The sequence below is a fragment of the Prenolepis imparis genome, unplaced genomic scaffold, assembly GCF_030444845.1.
Source record: "Prenolepis imparis isolate NDT839.2.m4 unplaced genomic scaffold, iyPreImpa1.0 SCAF_7, whole genome shotgun sequence".
Taxonomy (NCBI): Eukaryota; Metazoa; Arthropoda; class Insecta; order Hymenoptera; family Formicidae; genus Prenolepis; species Prenolepis imparis.
In genome coordinates this window covers 4,372,552-4,389,634 of record NW_028141165.1, presented here as the reverse complement: position 1 = coordinate 4,389,634, position 17,083 = coordinate 4,372,552, and the positions used below count along the sequence as shown (strand labels likewise).

Sequence of the window (17,083 nt, the reverse complement as noted above, 5' to 3'; positions counted from 1 at the left end):
GAGACGTGTCATACGTCTCATCTCGCTTCCGAACGTTCATCGCTCCCCTTTAACTTCCCTTTTTCTAAACTCGCGAAAAACTTCGCCCTTTAAATTCCCGATAAATCGGAAAGGAGCCCGTAATAAATGATTATCATATACGAATCTTAAAAATATGTCGAATGCAAAAAAGAAAGAGAAAATAAATGAAGGCAACGGAATGTATACCCGGAGATCCGCAAAACGCGCCGGAAAGAGGCCCCGAATTCAATCTTCATCAGGAAAACCCATTACAACGACGGAGGAACAAAATTCCGCTCGTAAATCCTTTATCGTCGCCGCAACGCCGGACGGGGAAAGAGCAGATCCTCCCTAAATCCCACTCGATCTCGCGCGTTAGAAATCTAAACTCGATATATCACGATAGCCCTCTCCCTCCCTCCCTCCAACCCCCTGTACATTATTAGACCCACGTTGGGGGTCAGCGCGGCTTGTGGCAGGGTTACATCGATTTACGAGATCCAATCGCACGCGTGCGCGCCCATCGATCGGTCTGATAAGAACGTAAGGAGTAAGTTCGTCGTATAACGCCGAGCGTCGAAAATTTACGCCCCACATTCGAGAGCGAGATGAGAAGAGAGAGACGCCGGACGCGAGCGTCTCTCAAGTTCGCCCTTATAAGAATCTCGTAAAAGTCACACCCTCGCGGACGCACGCGTTATCTTTTATTGGTTTCGTCCAAATAATTGCTTTATGGCTTGATGATAATCGGTTATATTTGCGGGTCGCATCAGCTGACGGAATTTCGCGCCGAATATCTCGACAGACATCACGATGTTCTCTCTCTTTCTCGAGCACGGATTTCTTCTCGAAATTTTCCGCCGTTTTATCACGTCGGAAGTGCATCGAAAAATTCGAAGTAATTTCTATTTTCACTAAAACAAACCTAGAATTGTATTCTTCGATCAAAAGTCACGCAACTCTGTATAGACTCTTTTATCGTTAAGAGGGATAACGATTGCAGATTAATTTTTCTCGCATTTTTAGATTAAAATTTAGATGATTAGGGTGAAAGTAAAAAGCTATGTTCTAAGATAATAGGAATAGCACGATGTTAAATAAAAAGAGAGGTTCAAATGTCATTTAAACGTCATTTTAATACTGAAAGTGACTAATGTGTCACGGATGTTTTTCCTAGGATAGAGATAGCTTTTCAAAGCCCGCGGATATATTTACATCAGCGTTTTCGTTTTCCAGATTATTAACACGTCATTAGTATCGATGTTCATTATTCCGAGCGCGACATGCAGCTATGGTAAAAACGAGAGCGGGCTCTAGATTGACTATGTGATTGATCGTGAATAAAGTTATTAATGATGCGACCGATTTCCGAGCGTTTATGTCACCGAAATGCGATGCGTTATTCTATTTAACAAGCATCTCGATTTAATGGCGCGTGTTTGCGCCACCATTCATGTAAATCTCAATTTCGGGCGAAATCTCAAAATCAGAGTAAAAATAGCGTATACAATTTGTTTTTTCAACAAATAAATGAGATATTAATAAAATAAATTCAATTGTCTAAATTTATAATATCAATCTAACTTTTTAAGCTGCGTGACCTTTTAGTTGTTTCATCTTTGTACGAAGAAGCAGAGTATCGAAAATGTAAGTAATTTCGCGAGTTAATATCAGCGACTTTTAAAAAAGTCGAGGCAAATATCACCGCGATTCCGCTTCCGTCACGAAGGTACTACGAAGAACGCTCCGGAACTTCTCGCGAACTTTCTTACATTTGACCGGACGCCTTTCTTCCGAGATAAAGCCACTGTCGACACGCGGCTGCAAGAAGGCAGCTCTTGCATTCCCTCTCTCGATGAGGTACGATTCTCTCGAGGAGGGAAATTTACGACGCTTGTTTGGCGCGCGCCTTGTCTTCGCCATGGAAAACTCGCGAGAAGAAGAGAAAGAGATAGAAAGAGAGAGAGAGAGAGAGAGAGCTTTTCGCGGACTTTTTTTCGCAACGGCATATTTCATTTCCCCGAGACTTCCCGCTTCTTTCGCGCGGCGCGTCGGAAACCCGGACTTCCTTTCCTTAGGATTGTAAATGGCGAACGACCGCGTGTTGAGTAATGAATCTGGAAGGATCCTTGTTTCGGGTGGCAGACAATCACTCAACTCCCCGGGAGCGAAGAAACTCAGAAATCTCGAAATACAAGAATACGAATGCCGAAGCTTCCAAGAAGATCCGAGAATCTTGGATTCTGCGGATTTTTAAAGTCTAAGCATTTGACACAAAGCAAAGTTTCATGAATCGAAAATAAAAAATTCCTTTCGCAATGTCCACTTGATATCATTTCTCGACTATATGCGCGACAGAGGATTCTATATGAACTAGAATTCTATCGACAAAAATTGCTGACATGCAAATGTCATGTGTATATCTGTGAATACATATGTATATCTCCGTGCGTGCGTAAATATATGTGTCTGTGTGTATGTGTCCCGACTATGTCCTCGTTAACATCCGTATATACATATCAATCTATTAGACATGCGTTTCTATAACGAAACTAATGATAAATCAGAAGTTCTCTCTGTGATGCTCGTATAGCGTGCGTGCATTTCGAGTGCAATCGAATGCAAGGCGCGATTTTCTCCCTTCGGATCTTCGGTTAGGAAACGATTAGGGTTGGCTTGGTATATTCCGAGGTGATTATCCGCGGATATGACGATCAATAATACGCGATATTCGTAAAAAAAATATGGCTGCTTTTATCGGTTAACTTTGTACGTATCGAGTAAATAAATTCTTCTAAAGGAGATAAAATATTCATAAAATATTCACTTTATACGAGATATTACATAAGTTGTGCGCTTTTTCCTGACGAATAAATTGACGACTGAATATGCAACCGATATCTCGTGATGAAAATTTAATTTCTCCAATATCAGATATAATAAATAATATGGATATAAGAAAATTGTGTTAAAACAATTGCAATTAATCAAAGTTTAAAATTTTATTGCCGCGTTCTTTATCATTAATTAAATCTCATTTCATTAGTAATGCCTTAATGTTGCAGCAATGCTATTATTTTTAGATTGGTTTTCAGTATTTCTGGTTTTGGAAAAACGCACAATTATGGAACATGCTGTGTAACAAACTCAAATATAAATGTGTTTTGCCCCAATTACAAGTTGAGATACGCGTATCAAAATTGCCGTCACTCTCCAGCTCGTCCTCGTTATCCTTATATTTTATTCTTCCTCCGTTTTAAAACTTACTATAATAACTCGCACTTAAACATTAACCAAAATTATTCGTCCATCAAATTATATGTAAAAAGCGATTGAGCAATGTCTTCGCGTAATTTCAGCTTGGCAAGCTGCAAAGTTGGCAAAATTCGATTTTTGGCTAGGCGACAAGATTGGAGATTCGTTTCCGTTAAAAAACACAAGAAATATAAGAAAAACTTACCAATATAATAAATTATATTCATATTGTATTTCTAATAAATTTTTGGACTTTATCGTGGCAAGATGTAATAAATATATTTCTTGCTTTATATTATTGACTATTTAAAAAAAAATCTTTATAATTTTATTACTCTTCATTCTGAATGAATGAAAGAAAAAACATTTCGAAAAATTCAGTAAAAATGTAGAAAACATAAACATATTGGAATTGAAATGATGAATATTGTAATTGAAATGATTGGATAATAAACAAGAGTTGTGCAAATACTTACTCAAAAGCATCAAATTTCTCATTAGCTTATTTAATTAATTTTATCTTTATAAATAATTTCAAGAATTTTAATTTAAATAAAATCCTTGTTTTTTCTCCAAATATTTCAATATTTCTACTAACAATAAGTTAAAATTTTTAAAGAATCTAATAAAACAATTTTAAAGGTTCACAGATATACATCTGTAATCGACATCTAAATATTACTAAAGATGTTAAAATCTCCGCCAAAGCTGTCTGCCATTCGCCTTTTAAGTAAATTCTCCTCTACAGGTACTTACGCATCTAAGCGCTCATCAGATGAACGCATAGAAGCCGAGGGTTCAACGACCCGATTTTCAGATAGGATTCGTCAATCGGCCGGTGCAAAGCTGCACCACAAAAAAAAGAGGAGTAAGAAGGAAGGGGTCTGCTTCGATTTGCATCATAAATAGCGGCGGGGGTGGTATAGTCCCGGGGAAAAGGCTTCAAAAATCACGCTGAGCGGCATCGTGCAAAAAAAAAAAAAAGAGGAAAAAAAGCACGTTTTTCACTGGGCGCGTCAAGCGTGAGGAGAACAAGGGCAAGCGGGTCGGGGAGAGAGAGATAGGGGATTTGTGGAAGAGTGCTGAAAAAGAGAGGCAATAGGACGCATAAAAAACACCGACTACAAAATGCAAAGTCAGCGGCCGCTCTACGCTCGCGAATGCGCACGAGTGCGTGCGCGCGCGTATCTCGCGCGTTCTCTTCATTATTTATTTTTCTTTTTTTTTTTCTTTCGTCGCTTCTTTCGCCCCAGAATGCACGCGCGCACGCTACTCTCGCTCTTTGCTCGCTCGTGCTGCTTCTCTACTGTGTGTGTATGGACGGATGCGGAAAAGGCGCACATTAAGCTCTCACGGTGGTTCATAGTTTGCATAGCTCGGCGACGTCGTGTAATGCGCGCCGGTGTCCGCATTTATGGGCGACGTTGCTTGCAAGCCCAGGATCGATGGAACGTGAAAGTGCTTTTCCTCTTTAGAAGGATGTGCGCGCGCGCACGGATGGCAAAAAATTTGGCTGGTATCATCTTCCACCGGGAAGATGAGTAAGGGCTTTCGTACGGAACGATCCGAGATAACAGCAGCCAAGGATCCGAGAGAGGGAGAGCAATGTTCTCCGCTTTTTCGAGGCAATTCTACTTATTTCGTTAAATCGATCCTGGAAATGTCTTCGCCAATAATCGTACATCGGCACGCAGTGAAAGGTAACGACGATGAGCGAGGAGATATGGCGGCGTACGAGAAGAGGCACATGAAGAAACGAAACTATTAAAAAGACTGTGAATGTGCTTATGAAGAGAGATAGAGAAATGTTGAAAGAGACAGACAACGAAAAGTGATAGAAAAAGAGCCAAAAATAAGAATTCGAAATGGGCTGTTTGTGTGAATGATGTATGTATGATGTATATGTATATATGTCACCATAAAAAGATAATTTTAAAATTTGTTATTTGCAATGTGTGTACAATTCGAAAACTTTCATCTTTTTCTGTTATATTTTTATCAAAAATATCAATTGCACATTTTTTTACATAAAACTTCCAAGTCAATTTTTGATCAAAGAGAGCATTAATAATAAACCACATCTAATTAGATATACAAATCTATTGTAGAGACGCTTTGATTATTAATTATGGTGACATAGTGAAGTAACGATGACCCGAATGATGCATCAGAATGTAGTAGAGAGAGATAGAGATTAAGGCGAAAGTAGAGAAAAAGCTGGTGGCGAATTACCTTGAAGGACTGCACAGAGAAACCGGAAACCAGGGTCGATCCATAACATAAGAAGCGAACAGAAAACAGAGAAAGGTAAACTTGTCATTAGGTCGTTCGCTGTAAGAGACACCGTAAGCGTTTCGCATGTAAATCCCTGCCAAGAGGGTGGGCTAGGTGGTGAGTTGACAGGGGTGGATAGAGTCTTATCTGTGTCTTTCTGTAGATCGATGGATCCAACGTGTGCTATCGAGTGCTGGAAGAACTTTTGCTACAGGATGACACAAACGTCGCAAAAATCAACTCGGGGAAAAATACGAGCTGTAATGTCTTTAATAATGTTGCAATTAAATAATTAATGTTCTAGATGTGAAATTTCGTGACTTTTAATGATCATCCTGCAAATTAGGGCATGAAAGTTCTATATACAAAAGTATATAACCGAAAGAAACTTTTGGAGCAAAGTGCGTTTAATCATTCGACGCTGCTAAAATTAAAAAAGAGATACTAAATTTTGCATGTGTGTACATATACACACAGATCAATAACTTATTTAAAGTTACTTCAACTATCGGAATATAATTACGAAGTATTTACGAATCGAGAGCAACGTCTGTTCTCGGTTCCGTCCGCCGCTCTATTTGAACAATCGAGTTTTATTATTAGCGTTGTGGCAATATTAACTTATTATTGAACGCCCTAGTAGCCAATTAACTCGCGACGCACGTCGTTGTTTGCTCGCAAATATTTATCCCACAATTTCTCTCGGTTATATACTCAGCCGCAAGTATTGGTGTAATTTCGAGTAGACGTGCCGAAATCGTCAGACGTTATCGTATTGTCCGATGACGATTATATCATAGTTGAATACGATAAACACGCAATAAACTCGTCGCTAATTAGCGATTGTCCGGGCTTAATTACGCCAATACGATACGCTGTCGCATATTTTCACAGGCTTCGCGATGCAATTTGATTTCCGGCTCGATAAAAGCGCGCAATGCAGAAAATGTGCTCGCGCATATATATGTACATATACATATATATGCGTGATATTAATTAAATAAATCTATCTAAACATCTATCAGTATCACGTGAAGGACATAATCCTTGGGATTATCTAAATGTATTTTACCGTATAACTGCATTGATCAATTGTGATTTTAACCTGAGTATCACGAAGAGACAGACGCAATCGCATAGCCCATGAAATGTGAGATACGAGTATAGGGTGCAGTATTGATGGTGATATACTGTAAAAATGCGATCTCCGCGGATCAGTATCCATCGTAAGGCATATCTTGAGATGTTTTACGATCCCCCCATAAAATCGTATCTCGTATACGCAATTTGTGCAGTCTGCTGCAGTGTTACTATAAAATACAGACGAGTTTTATATGCATATTTATCGACTGATAAGAACGTGATCTTGGTTTTCGATTAAAGGAACAAAAGAGTCAAGCAAAGTCTTCTGTAAAATTCTTTTTCCTAATCAGCTCCATAATAACCATCACGCTTAATGAATTAATTTTCGTTGATATGTAAAACGCATTCGGGGAAAACAAGTCGGAGTCAGCTGACGTCGACGCGCGTGAAATTGCACGTCGATTTCTAATTTCTGGCGAAGACAGAATTCACGCCGACCGTCAACGTATGCGCGCAAAATTCCGCTCGAGTATGCGCGCGGCTGTCTATTTTCGTCGCGGTGAACCGATAATTAATTACGACACGAGGACCGGGGAAAACGCGAAAATGTCAACCGGGGCCGCGCCTCGATTGTCACAGCCGCGTAGACGCGTTTTCGGCGGCGCGCATCTCGTGTGTCAGATGCACCGTACACTGCATATAATATGCACACACGGGACGTCCCGGTTTAACTTTTCAGGGGAATTACGCGCGAAACGCGCCACACAGCGAGACGGTGTTATCCCGTTTGAAATGCTGCTCAGCTCCCTGGATTCATCGCGATTCCTGCACACGCGGTTTAAAATCCATAGCGCTAATAATGCGGGCCAGAGTAAGATTTTCAAGTGCACGTTCTCCAATATTAAAACGTTCGAAATATCTGACGGATCGCGAAATGTATGATATATCAGAACCGGGAGATATATTGTTTTATTAAATTTCTTCTTGATAAATCTATATTTTAAATATATATCTTTCAATATGCAAATTTTAATACCTGTATAATAATTCACGATTTTTTAGCAGAGCAACTTTGCCGAATACAATTCTCGCCTCTCGCGCGCGTCAAGTTTTTCATCTTTTATTATACATCATTTGCATATTTGGGGCGCCTATTTTCTATGCCAACCAGCGACCAATTAGCGCGTACATTACGCAAACATCGATTTTCCCCCGCCCGTATCGATCGTTCAACATCGTTTGGCTTTTAATCCTCTCGTCGTGAAATGGCGTGGAACACACATAGGTACGAAGCGCGATACATTCAGTCGATGTAATTCGATTTCATGCGCGGTCGGATTAAACAATAATACGCTAAAGGATCGCCGCCTGTATCGGCGCGTGTTGTGTCGAGCGCACAACTTTTACGTTATATATTTTTTTTACCGATCTCTCATCGACGTCGATCACGTCAAAAGTAAAATCGATGGTCCTTGTTGACCGCGTCAAAATATCATTCTGAATTTTTCGACAAATATTTTGCCATTTTTTTTGAAAAAAAAACAAAAAAAAAACGTAAAACATTTTCGACGCCAAATCAATATTTTCTTTGTTCACGCGTTGTAACATGATTTTTGTTCACTTTGTATCAAGAGATTTTTTTGTTACTTTTTTGGCGATTTAGTTATCTAAAAAGCTTGCGTAACAACATAAAATTTCTACCATACCAGTTATTTGATTTTGCATTATATTTGCGAGTATTAATTATTAACGTGTGGAATGTAATCAAAGTCTGGTAATCTTCAGTGTCGAGTGAGCAAGTATGACGAATGAACGAATATTGTATAAAAAAAATACGCGGTACTTAATCGTACGCGATTGGCATGTGCGTTTTAAACTTCGATACGGTCGAATCAAATAATAACTACGCGGCGAGCCGTTTATGTTCACACCTGGCTGTCATCAAACCCGATCAATTTTCCATTACTTTCCCTTTCGTCAATAACGCTTTGTGGTCCATTTCGGCGATCACCGCTTCATTCGCGAAAATCTGCCCTATCACGCGCCGAGATGTATCGTCCGAATTTTTTAACATATTCACGGTCCGAATGTGTGGCACGCATTTTAGAAATGCATTAACTTCTTTTTATCGTATTTAACAGGATGTATGACTCATGGTGCATTTCCATGTTTTTAATGTTTTTAATGTTTTTTCGACAGAAAAATAAAATGTATTTTTGCGATTTTACCACAAATAAATTATCTTCATTCCACGGAGATGTATGGAAAATGATTCTGCGACATAAAAAACAAAGGGCTTGTCCTGCAAAAAAATGACGCGTAAATTCGCGTGCGTTTTATGATCTCAAATATATGTTGCGGATAATTAATTCGAATTGTATTGGCAGAATTCGCGTTTGTTGCTTTCACATTTCGCCGGTTTTATTTCTACTCGCAGAGAGAAAAGAATAAGTATGTATTCGCAATCTTCCTCTACGGAAAATTATGTACGCTTCGCGAAGATTAGGAAAATAATCCCGTCATTTAAAAGAATCGTTTTGCCGAGCGGAATAATTTTCGTGACGTTATCACGCGTGCGTTATTCGATCCCGGATGGAGGATATGAAATTGCACGGGGGATTACACTAAGGCGAGTACACGTTCGTTCAGCGAATTTTCCGCACGATCGTGCTGAGGCTGCGACTCTACTCCGGCGAATTTCGTACGCGACAAGTGACCCGGAGCTGCCGTGTGTTTTCCGAGTATGTACATTCTCCGTATCTTCCTCCTCCTGTCGAATCGTTATTATTCACGGTCCAGACGTCGGAACCGTTTTCTTGGCGAATTTTGCGACCGAGAGACCCGACACAGCTGTACGACCCACTTTCGCAGCAGTCGCTGACAGCTCGGCGAGTTGGCAGGTCGGGAAAGGGAGAGAGGGTTGAGGGTGCGTCACCAGAATGGAACACTTAGCGAAATGTAATGCCGGACATTACAGATCGATAATGCCACCGGTTATAGTCCCAATATAGACTTCCATTGCCTCAACGGAATATTACGCGGACGCAAATTGCATAGGCAATTATATTCGTAGGGAAACAATGATTATACTTTGATGGTCGTCGAGGAGCGAGAGAGATTCGGAAACTTCGTGAATTTGTGGATTCGTGAACGCGACGAGATTCGCGAGATTCTCTGATACTTTTCTCGAATTTTCATTAATTTATACCGATTCCTTTCTATCGCATTCTTCGAGATGATTCTTTTTTCAACCCTTCAAATTTCTCGACAGCACAATATTACTGATCTCTCTGTCGTGACATTTACGAATCGTTACATCGACTTTAACGCAATTATTCCCGCGGTACGTTTTACGCGAGAGGGAGAGATAACTTCCGCTTTTACTAATCAAAATTTTTTCGACATACACCAACTCGACGCGATTCGATTTAACTCCTTAAATCTGATTCTCCCTCGACGGCGTTAGAGCTACGATAAACCGTCGCGTAGCTTTTGCTCGACGTATACGCTCGTTCGTTGTAAACTAAACTGATCTCATGCACTAACCGTGTGCGCAACCATGGGAGCGCAATAATTCAATGAGCAAGTACGGTACTTGAGTCCCGCCATGAGCGAGCAAGTAGGCCGTTTTGAAGTGAATCGTTGTACCGGAAGCCCATAATGAAACCGCCCGCACACGCTCTGCCACGATGGTGAAATCTTTAACCGCCGAATTAACGCTGCGAGGGACGTGCGATCGCACGTGCAAACGCGAGAAGGACGAGGAAATTTCCACAACTTACTGAAGAGGCGAACTGAGGAAGCGGACGAAGAAAAAAATCAGGGAACGCTGACATCTTCTGAATATTCAAGTTTGACAAGATTATTGACACATTTCGAAGTTTTAAATTTTGGAAGTTATTGAACGATACGTCATTCACGCTTCGAAAATTCAACATTTATCAAAGTTCGACTTTATTAAGTTTTTTGCGAATTCTCTAGCTCCATTTCTTCAAATCTGAGAAGAGAGAGAGAGAGAGAATTCTTTCCATTCATTTGATCATTTCACCATCTGTAAAATATTCGATGGAGTCTCGATTGATGCTCGACGGATTCTCGCGCTACGATGTATAAAATTTTCTGGATATTCGGATATCCTGGGTGCGGCGAAGATGCAGCCTGCGACACGATAGATACCGATGTATAGTACATTGAATATGGCACTTTCGCGCTGGAGATCGATATCCATCGGCGGTCTCGTTCTATTTCAATTTTTCGACGAGGAAATTCTTCTTCGTTCGCGTACGCGAAGGGGATAGATATCGCGAATGGAAAATTTGCGGCGCAGAAGTGACGCAAAGGCGATCAAGAGGAGAGAGACTGGGCCGCCAGTCTCGAAGCCTTATTATAGGAATCGAAGTCCGGGATTCGAATGCCCGGATTTGGCGAATTGTTCTGCATAATTTCCGATCAGCGTCCCTGTCTCTCCTGGAAATTACAGTTACTAAGCTCTTACAGGAATTTCGCGGAATTTCGCCGACTACCTTTCTCGCGAAAACGCCGCGGCGTCGCATTCTCTTAAAGGAGAATTCCGTTCCGCGCGAATCCTTAAAGACCCATCTCTCTCGAGCGACGCCGCCGCTTCGCGCTTGTAATCTCAAAGTGCATAGCAAGCTTTTCGCCAACGTTTACAACGCGATTCCCTTTGTTCAGCTACACAAGAGAAATGAAATTATTTGCGACGTCGAAGTTGTGATTTTAGCATCCTGAAGAACGCTTCGACGCGTCGAGAGCTCACAGGAGTATCTTCCGCGAATAAAATCGTTTTCGCGTGCAATTATCGCGAGAATTCAAAATTTACCAGCAACATCGACACGACAAGCGAACGATAATACAGACGGTGATATAACGAAATTTAATAATTTTATAATAATTGAAACGACAATATCGTGCACCTAAGTGCATCTATTATTTTGTTTTTCAAAGAATTCGACGACAGATACCACAAGATTGTAATTCTTAAAAATAGAAAAAGATTTTAAAAAGAGTTCAAATATTCACAAGCAACAAATATGAAAATTTAGTGGCCGTACTTTTTTTCCACGCATTTCATAAATGTACCTGGGTTAGACAGAGAGCTACCTGCTTAGCTCAAATGGTTAAAGTTGGATCTTCGCGCTAGCAAAAGCTGGGAAGGTTTGCGGTGACCGCAAACGCGTCCGGCAACGTAAAACTTTCCGACACCTAGGAAGCGCGTTTTTCTCCTTTCGAGTGCAGTTCCTTTTTCGGGGAAACGCGAGGGAGCAGAGCTTAAAGATTTAATGCCGCGCCGGGAAAAAGTAGTCGGTCGTGTAGCACGCGCTCATAAACGATCAACTTCGCTATGGTACCGCTTCTCGCTTACCGCTTGCTTTTTTTCCCTGAGATTTCCGCTGATTTTCTTCTTCCGCGCGGAACGCGAAAGAAACTTTGCGAAACACAACAGATCGACGGCTCTCTTACTTTCGCATTTCCACGGTACATCGTGAACGATCGCCGGAGACATTTCTGTTATTGCGGTAGTTAGACGTTCGGCGAAAATAACTTTGCGAGAAGCATGCATCTCTTGTTTACGAATTAAAAAAAAATATTAAAGTTATAAATATCGGTGAAAAATGCACGTTTGTTTTCGATAAATATGCAGACTCGTACAGTGATTAAATATATCTTACTTTCGATTTCACAATATTTTCTAATGTCAAATGTTTCATTGTTGCATCTAATTTACCTTGAATTTCTTGAAAGTTAAATTTTATGATAAATTCAAGCGTCTCGCTGCATTGCAGCACAATTAATAAATTTATAAAACGTGTCTTAAAAATGCCTTACGATTGGTAAGGCTGCGGTTGGTTAATTGTCATTGCTCGATCTCGATAATTCGATATACAAGGTGATCGATACTTTATTGTGCCATAATTATTGATATTAAATTAGTTACATTACTTCCAGACTATAAGTTCCGAACAATTCTTTTTACGCTCTTCGGGAAACTCAGTGAACTCTTCTCGCAAGGTTTATTATATTAAGAGGAAATACTAAAAAGTAAAATTCATAAGAACAAGCTAAAAATAATCTCGTAATTAAAGGTTATCGAGCACACGAATCTCCTTTGATCTTCCGCTCGAAAAAATCTCGAGATTTTCTTCACGCGCGCAGTAAAAGGAAAGATAGACCTGTCGGCCATACATGTATATTTATAACACTTATGCCATAAATAATAGCTCCCGTGCGAGGAAAAATAAAATTATCTCTCCTTACATCATAACACAAACTTCTCGATCACCTTGTATCGTGTATTTACAAATCATACGCCCGAAAGGACGTATAAGTTCGAAGGCGAACAATGCAAGAAGAGGGTTTGTTGTGGTTTGTAGAACGAGAGTTGAAAGGGGAGAGGGAGGGCTACTCGCAACATTCGGCAAAGTACGAGGAGCGAATAGACTCAGAGGTTCTATGAGCATAAGATGCTTGCCGAAGTAGCAAGGTGAGCAAGTTCGCTGTGTGGATACAGGCAAGAGAAGGGGTCGCAACGAAATTCAAAGCGCGAGATAATGCCAGAGTGGAGTAACTCGAATTCTCAATGTGTATATATATGTATATATCTCAGGTATATATATATATATATACATATATATTATATGTTCGTATGTATCCATTATATACAGATGTACTGTTGTACGTGACAACCGGTGTGTCATTATTATTATGAGCGGAAGCGCGGAACGGAAGGACGAACGATTGGCTCCGTTTCGTGCGAGCAAAACACGAAATGTATGGAGATAAACGAGATAACAGCATGTAATTTCGTGATTTCGACCGATGTTGATCGGTGAATCACAAATTCGTTATTTGTATATCTGCTAAAGTTCTGTAAATCAAACTTGCGCGATGACACCCGCGTGTACATTAAAACTATATAATAACGTAGAAAATTATTTAAAGTAACAATCGACATACATCCGTGCCAATATCTGCTCGATTATCCCGCTTTCTTCTTATCAAAATTGTATCGACTAAATTTCATCAATTATATAAATGTTATCGATTATATTTTTAATCAGCGATATGTTCTGACAATTCAAAGCCTCGATCGTCGTTCGTTCCTGCTTCCAGCGATGGATGATGTAATGGCGAGGACATCGAATCGAAAGATCCGCACGAGTTTTGATTCCATTCAATTCCAGGGCAGATCGAAATCGCGTCAAAGAAAGTTTCAGAGAGAAACTACTCGGCGGTCCCGGCAATTCTGGATCGCTTCCAGCGGCCGGAAAACTCAAAAAACTGAATAGGTTCTTTCCGAAACGTCTTTTAGAGAGACATGTGCATTTGGGGCTTTGATTCGGTGTCCCAGTACCGGGCGCAATTATGTTTAATTATGTTTAATTATGGTCTGGCGCGTAGTATCAGACGTGTTGTCCCTCTGTCACAGAGAAATGTAAAATCAAAAGGCAAGAGAGCACAGTCAAAGATCAAAGACATAATGGAATGGGGAAAAGGGGGCAAGAATCTGCGAGAGGAGACGGCAAAAGATCTGCGGTGTGAGACACACGAGGCGCGCGGTGCAGTGATGGCGAGAACATGAAATTCTGTGCTCTCCTACACACCGATCTCGGGTACTTTGTCTTTGCTGTCTTTCATTTATCGAGTTTTCCCGCCTGTCTCGCTCTCAGTGTCTATATGCGAGTGAACCTGGAAGTAAGTGATTAGTACCTCGCGTAACTATCGCCGACCGTCGATGACAATCCGAGTCCTTTAATTACTTCACGATTGTCTAATTTGATCGACAAACACGATGTTTGCACGATCCGAGAGTCTCCAAGGTTCGAAGAATCTTTGAAAAATATTTAGAAAAAAAAGTTTCGAATGTCAAAGAGAGAGATTAGATACGTTTAATTTTATCCGTGTTAGAAAAGTACTTCAATGTCTAAATAATTTTGTTTTTTTGATCACGTTTCATATATTTCGATCATATCGGCGATTATCGACGATTGGGATGTTTCTCGAGCACAAATACACAACATACATAGACTCGTTGAATCAAAGGTCGAGCACGACTAATATGATTTGACGTAATCTGTCGGGACACATTTCCTGCTAGGAAAAGTTCTATCGCCTTTGATCCAAATTACGAGCCGAGAGGGTCTGGTGCAGACAGTAGGCGAGACGTGCCGAGGATCATTGCTGAAAAACAGTCGATATCGCATGTGATGACAGCTGTCACGTGAACATTCCATTCCTCTGTCCTGTGTAAAACGTTCGTATATATACGAGTACATATATATATATATATATATATATATATATATATATATAATACATATGTGACACACATACAGAGCGTATACAGGGTGATGTGCACGACCATGCCGGTTTTCAGGCAATTGCCGTTATCGATAAGAATAGAAAGAAACAAAAAAAAAATATATCAAACTAATTATGCACAGTAACAGTGCGATGTAACAGTATGTTTACAATGTTCAACCGCATTTTTAATTATATCGCTGCGCAAACAGGCGCGTTAACTGCGATGTAACATAAACTGTACGGCAGGCAGTATAATCTGAATTTTTAAATTTCTCCATTATCCGGCGTGCATCAACAAAGCCGTAATTATGCCGTGAATGCGCGCTCAGTCGCGCACATCACCCTATACACGCGCACATAGATAATGTGGCACGTATTGCAAGAGGCGAGGCCGCGGGACGGATGCGCTTATCGTATACGTAGAACGGAGCCGTGTGTTCCGATCGTTCATGTAGGCATTCGTGTGTGACAATATACATATATCGTGGAGTGAAATAATGTTTCAGCGACATTTTTCTCGAATTTCCGCCGAGAAGTGGAACAGCTGTCCGATGGTGAATGAGAAGCGTCTCGAGGGAGAATCGACAGACGAGTCCATGCGTTTCAATCGATGCAAGCTATATCGAGAGTCTTTGTACATTTGGAGCGATGTTGTCTAAAAATGTGTTTGATAGTCGCGTAGGCCATTATCAAAAATTCTATGATTATTAAACTTAAATTTTGTCAATTATATATAGTTGAAGCAATATTTATATTTCTAGAATCTTTATATGATTCAAGATCTTTAAAAAGTCGAATATTTAAGAAATTAAATCGATATTAAAAAATAAAAAGAAGTTGACATTTCAATTAGATTAATTAATTAAAATATAATTAAAATTAATACCAATTGAAAACCTAAATAGAATATTTAAGAATTCAAAAATGCAATAACATAAATGTGAATATAAATAGCCGATTTTAATTAACATCGCTCCATAATGTCGCGATCGATATCGAGACGCATAGTAAGGAATAAAAATGAAATAAGTATAAGTCCTCGTTTCGACGAGGAGAGATAGTCTTGTGAAGAGTGATTTTGTGACCTAGTTATAGTTGTAGTACTTGTGCTTGACGGGTGCCACCTGCACGAGTAATGAAATTGTTATTGACTTAAATAAAGTAGTTTGAACTAAAGTGGCTCGTTGTTCCTGTTATCCGAGCGATGATGCTGTTATTAAACTAGAGAGTAACTGCACTTAAGTATATCAAGTATAAATTATTTGCTACACGTGTGATACGAAAATACAGGCAAATGTATTTCCTGTGAATGGCGGTGTTTTGGCTCGTGTTGCTGTTCAATGTAAAAAATGATTAGCAGAATATACGACGGAATTGAGAAATCACGTCTCCGTCGAGAGATAGCCGAGTACATCGGCCTCGTCAGAAGACGCATTGTCACGCGCGTCAAATAAGTAGTAATCCGTCTCATTGATCATCCTTCGCACTCTATCTGGCTGCATTTCGTGCGTACATAAAATATTCCATCGTCGTGCAAATACAATCAAAAAATTTAATTATTTACTTATTGAAGTATTAAAATCTAAAGACGAATTATTAGAATCTTGTATCTAAGATCCAATTTTTGAGTTTTAAAAATCTTTGAAAGCTTTTCTTCTCATATCTATCGGTGAGAGGCTGAAAGCTCTCGACTCGTATTTTAAGCTCTAAAGTTTAATAAAAATTCAGTTGAGCGCGTTTCATTGCGTAAAGTTTATCGGGTTGCCGAACGCGTGCATATATACCTAGAGGTGTTACATTATCGCGAGTTATTTCGAGTACGCGCACGTGCTCCGCGTGCAACGCCTGGCGCTAAAACGGCTGCGAACTCGCCGAGATTAGAATCATTACGATACACGGGATCGGCGCTGCAGCCCCCGGCCGGATAGAATCTTTACGATTGCCGTAAAGCTCGTTCTCTTTCTCATTTCCGGCTTCGCGAGTGTACACACACATACGCAACGAAATGCAACGCTTATCTCGACGCGATGTTCTTGCCAGCGGTACAAATTACCAGTCGCGAAAGCCTTTCCACACGTTCTTAAACGGTGGGTATCTTGGTGATCGTTCAAAAACGTTCTCGCGAGAGTCCTCCCCCGACTATCATAAC

General features: G+C 40.2%; 1 protein-coding gene across 4 annotated transcripts in view; it reads right to left on the bottom strand.

The window, feature by feature from the left end:
- Fas1 (fasciclin 1 Fas1 domain-containing) overlaps window positions 1-17,083 on the bottom strand; it is a 226,998-nt gene that overhangs the window by 24,920 nt on the left and 184,995 nt on the right. For 3 of the 4 annotated variants that reach the window (XM_083041586.1, XM_083041589.1, XM_083041588.1), the window contains exon 8: window positions 5,488-5,496. The exons of the other annotated variant lie outside the window; for it this stretch is intronic. In XM_083041586.1, coding sequence (XP_082897712.1) covers window positions 5,488-5,496 — 9 coding nt within the window. The remainder of the gene's footprint in view (window positions 1-5,487; window positions 5,497-17,083) is intronic. 4 annotated transcript variants of the gene reach the window in all.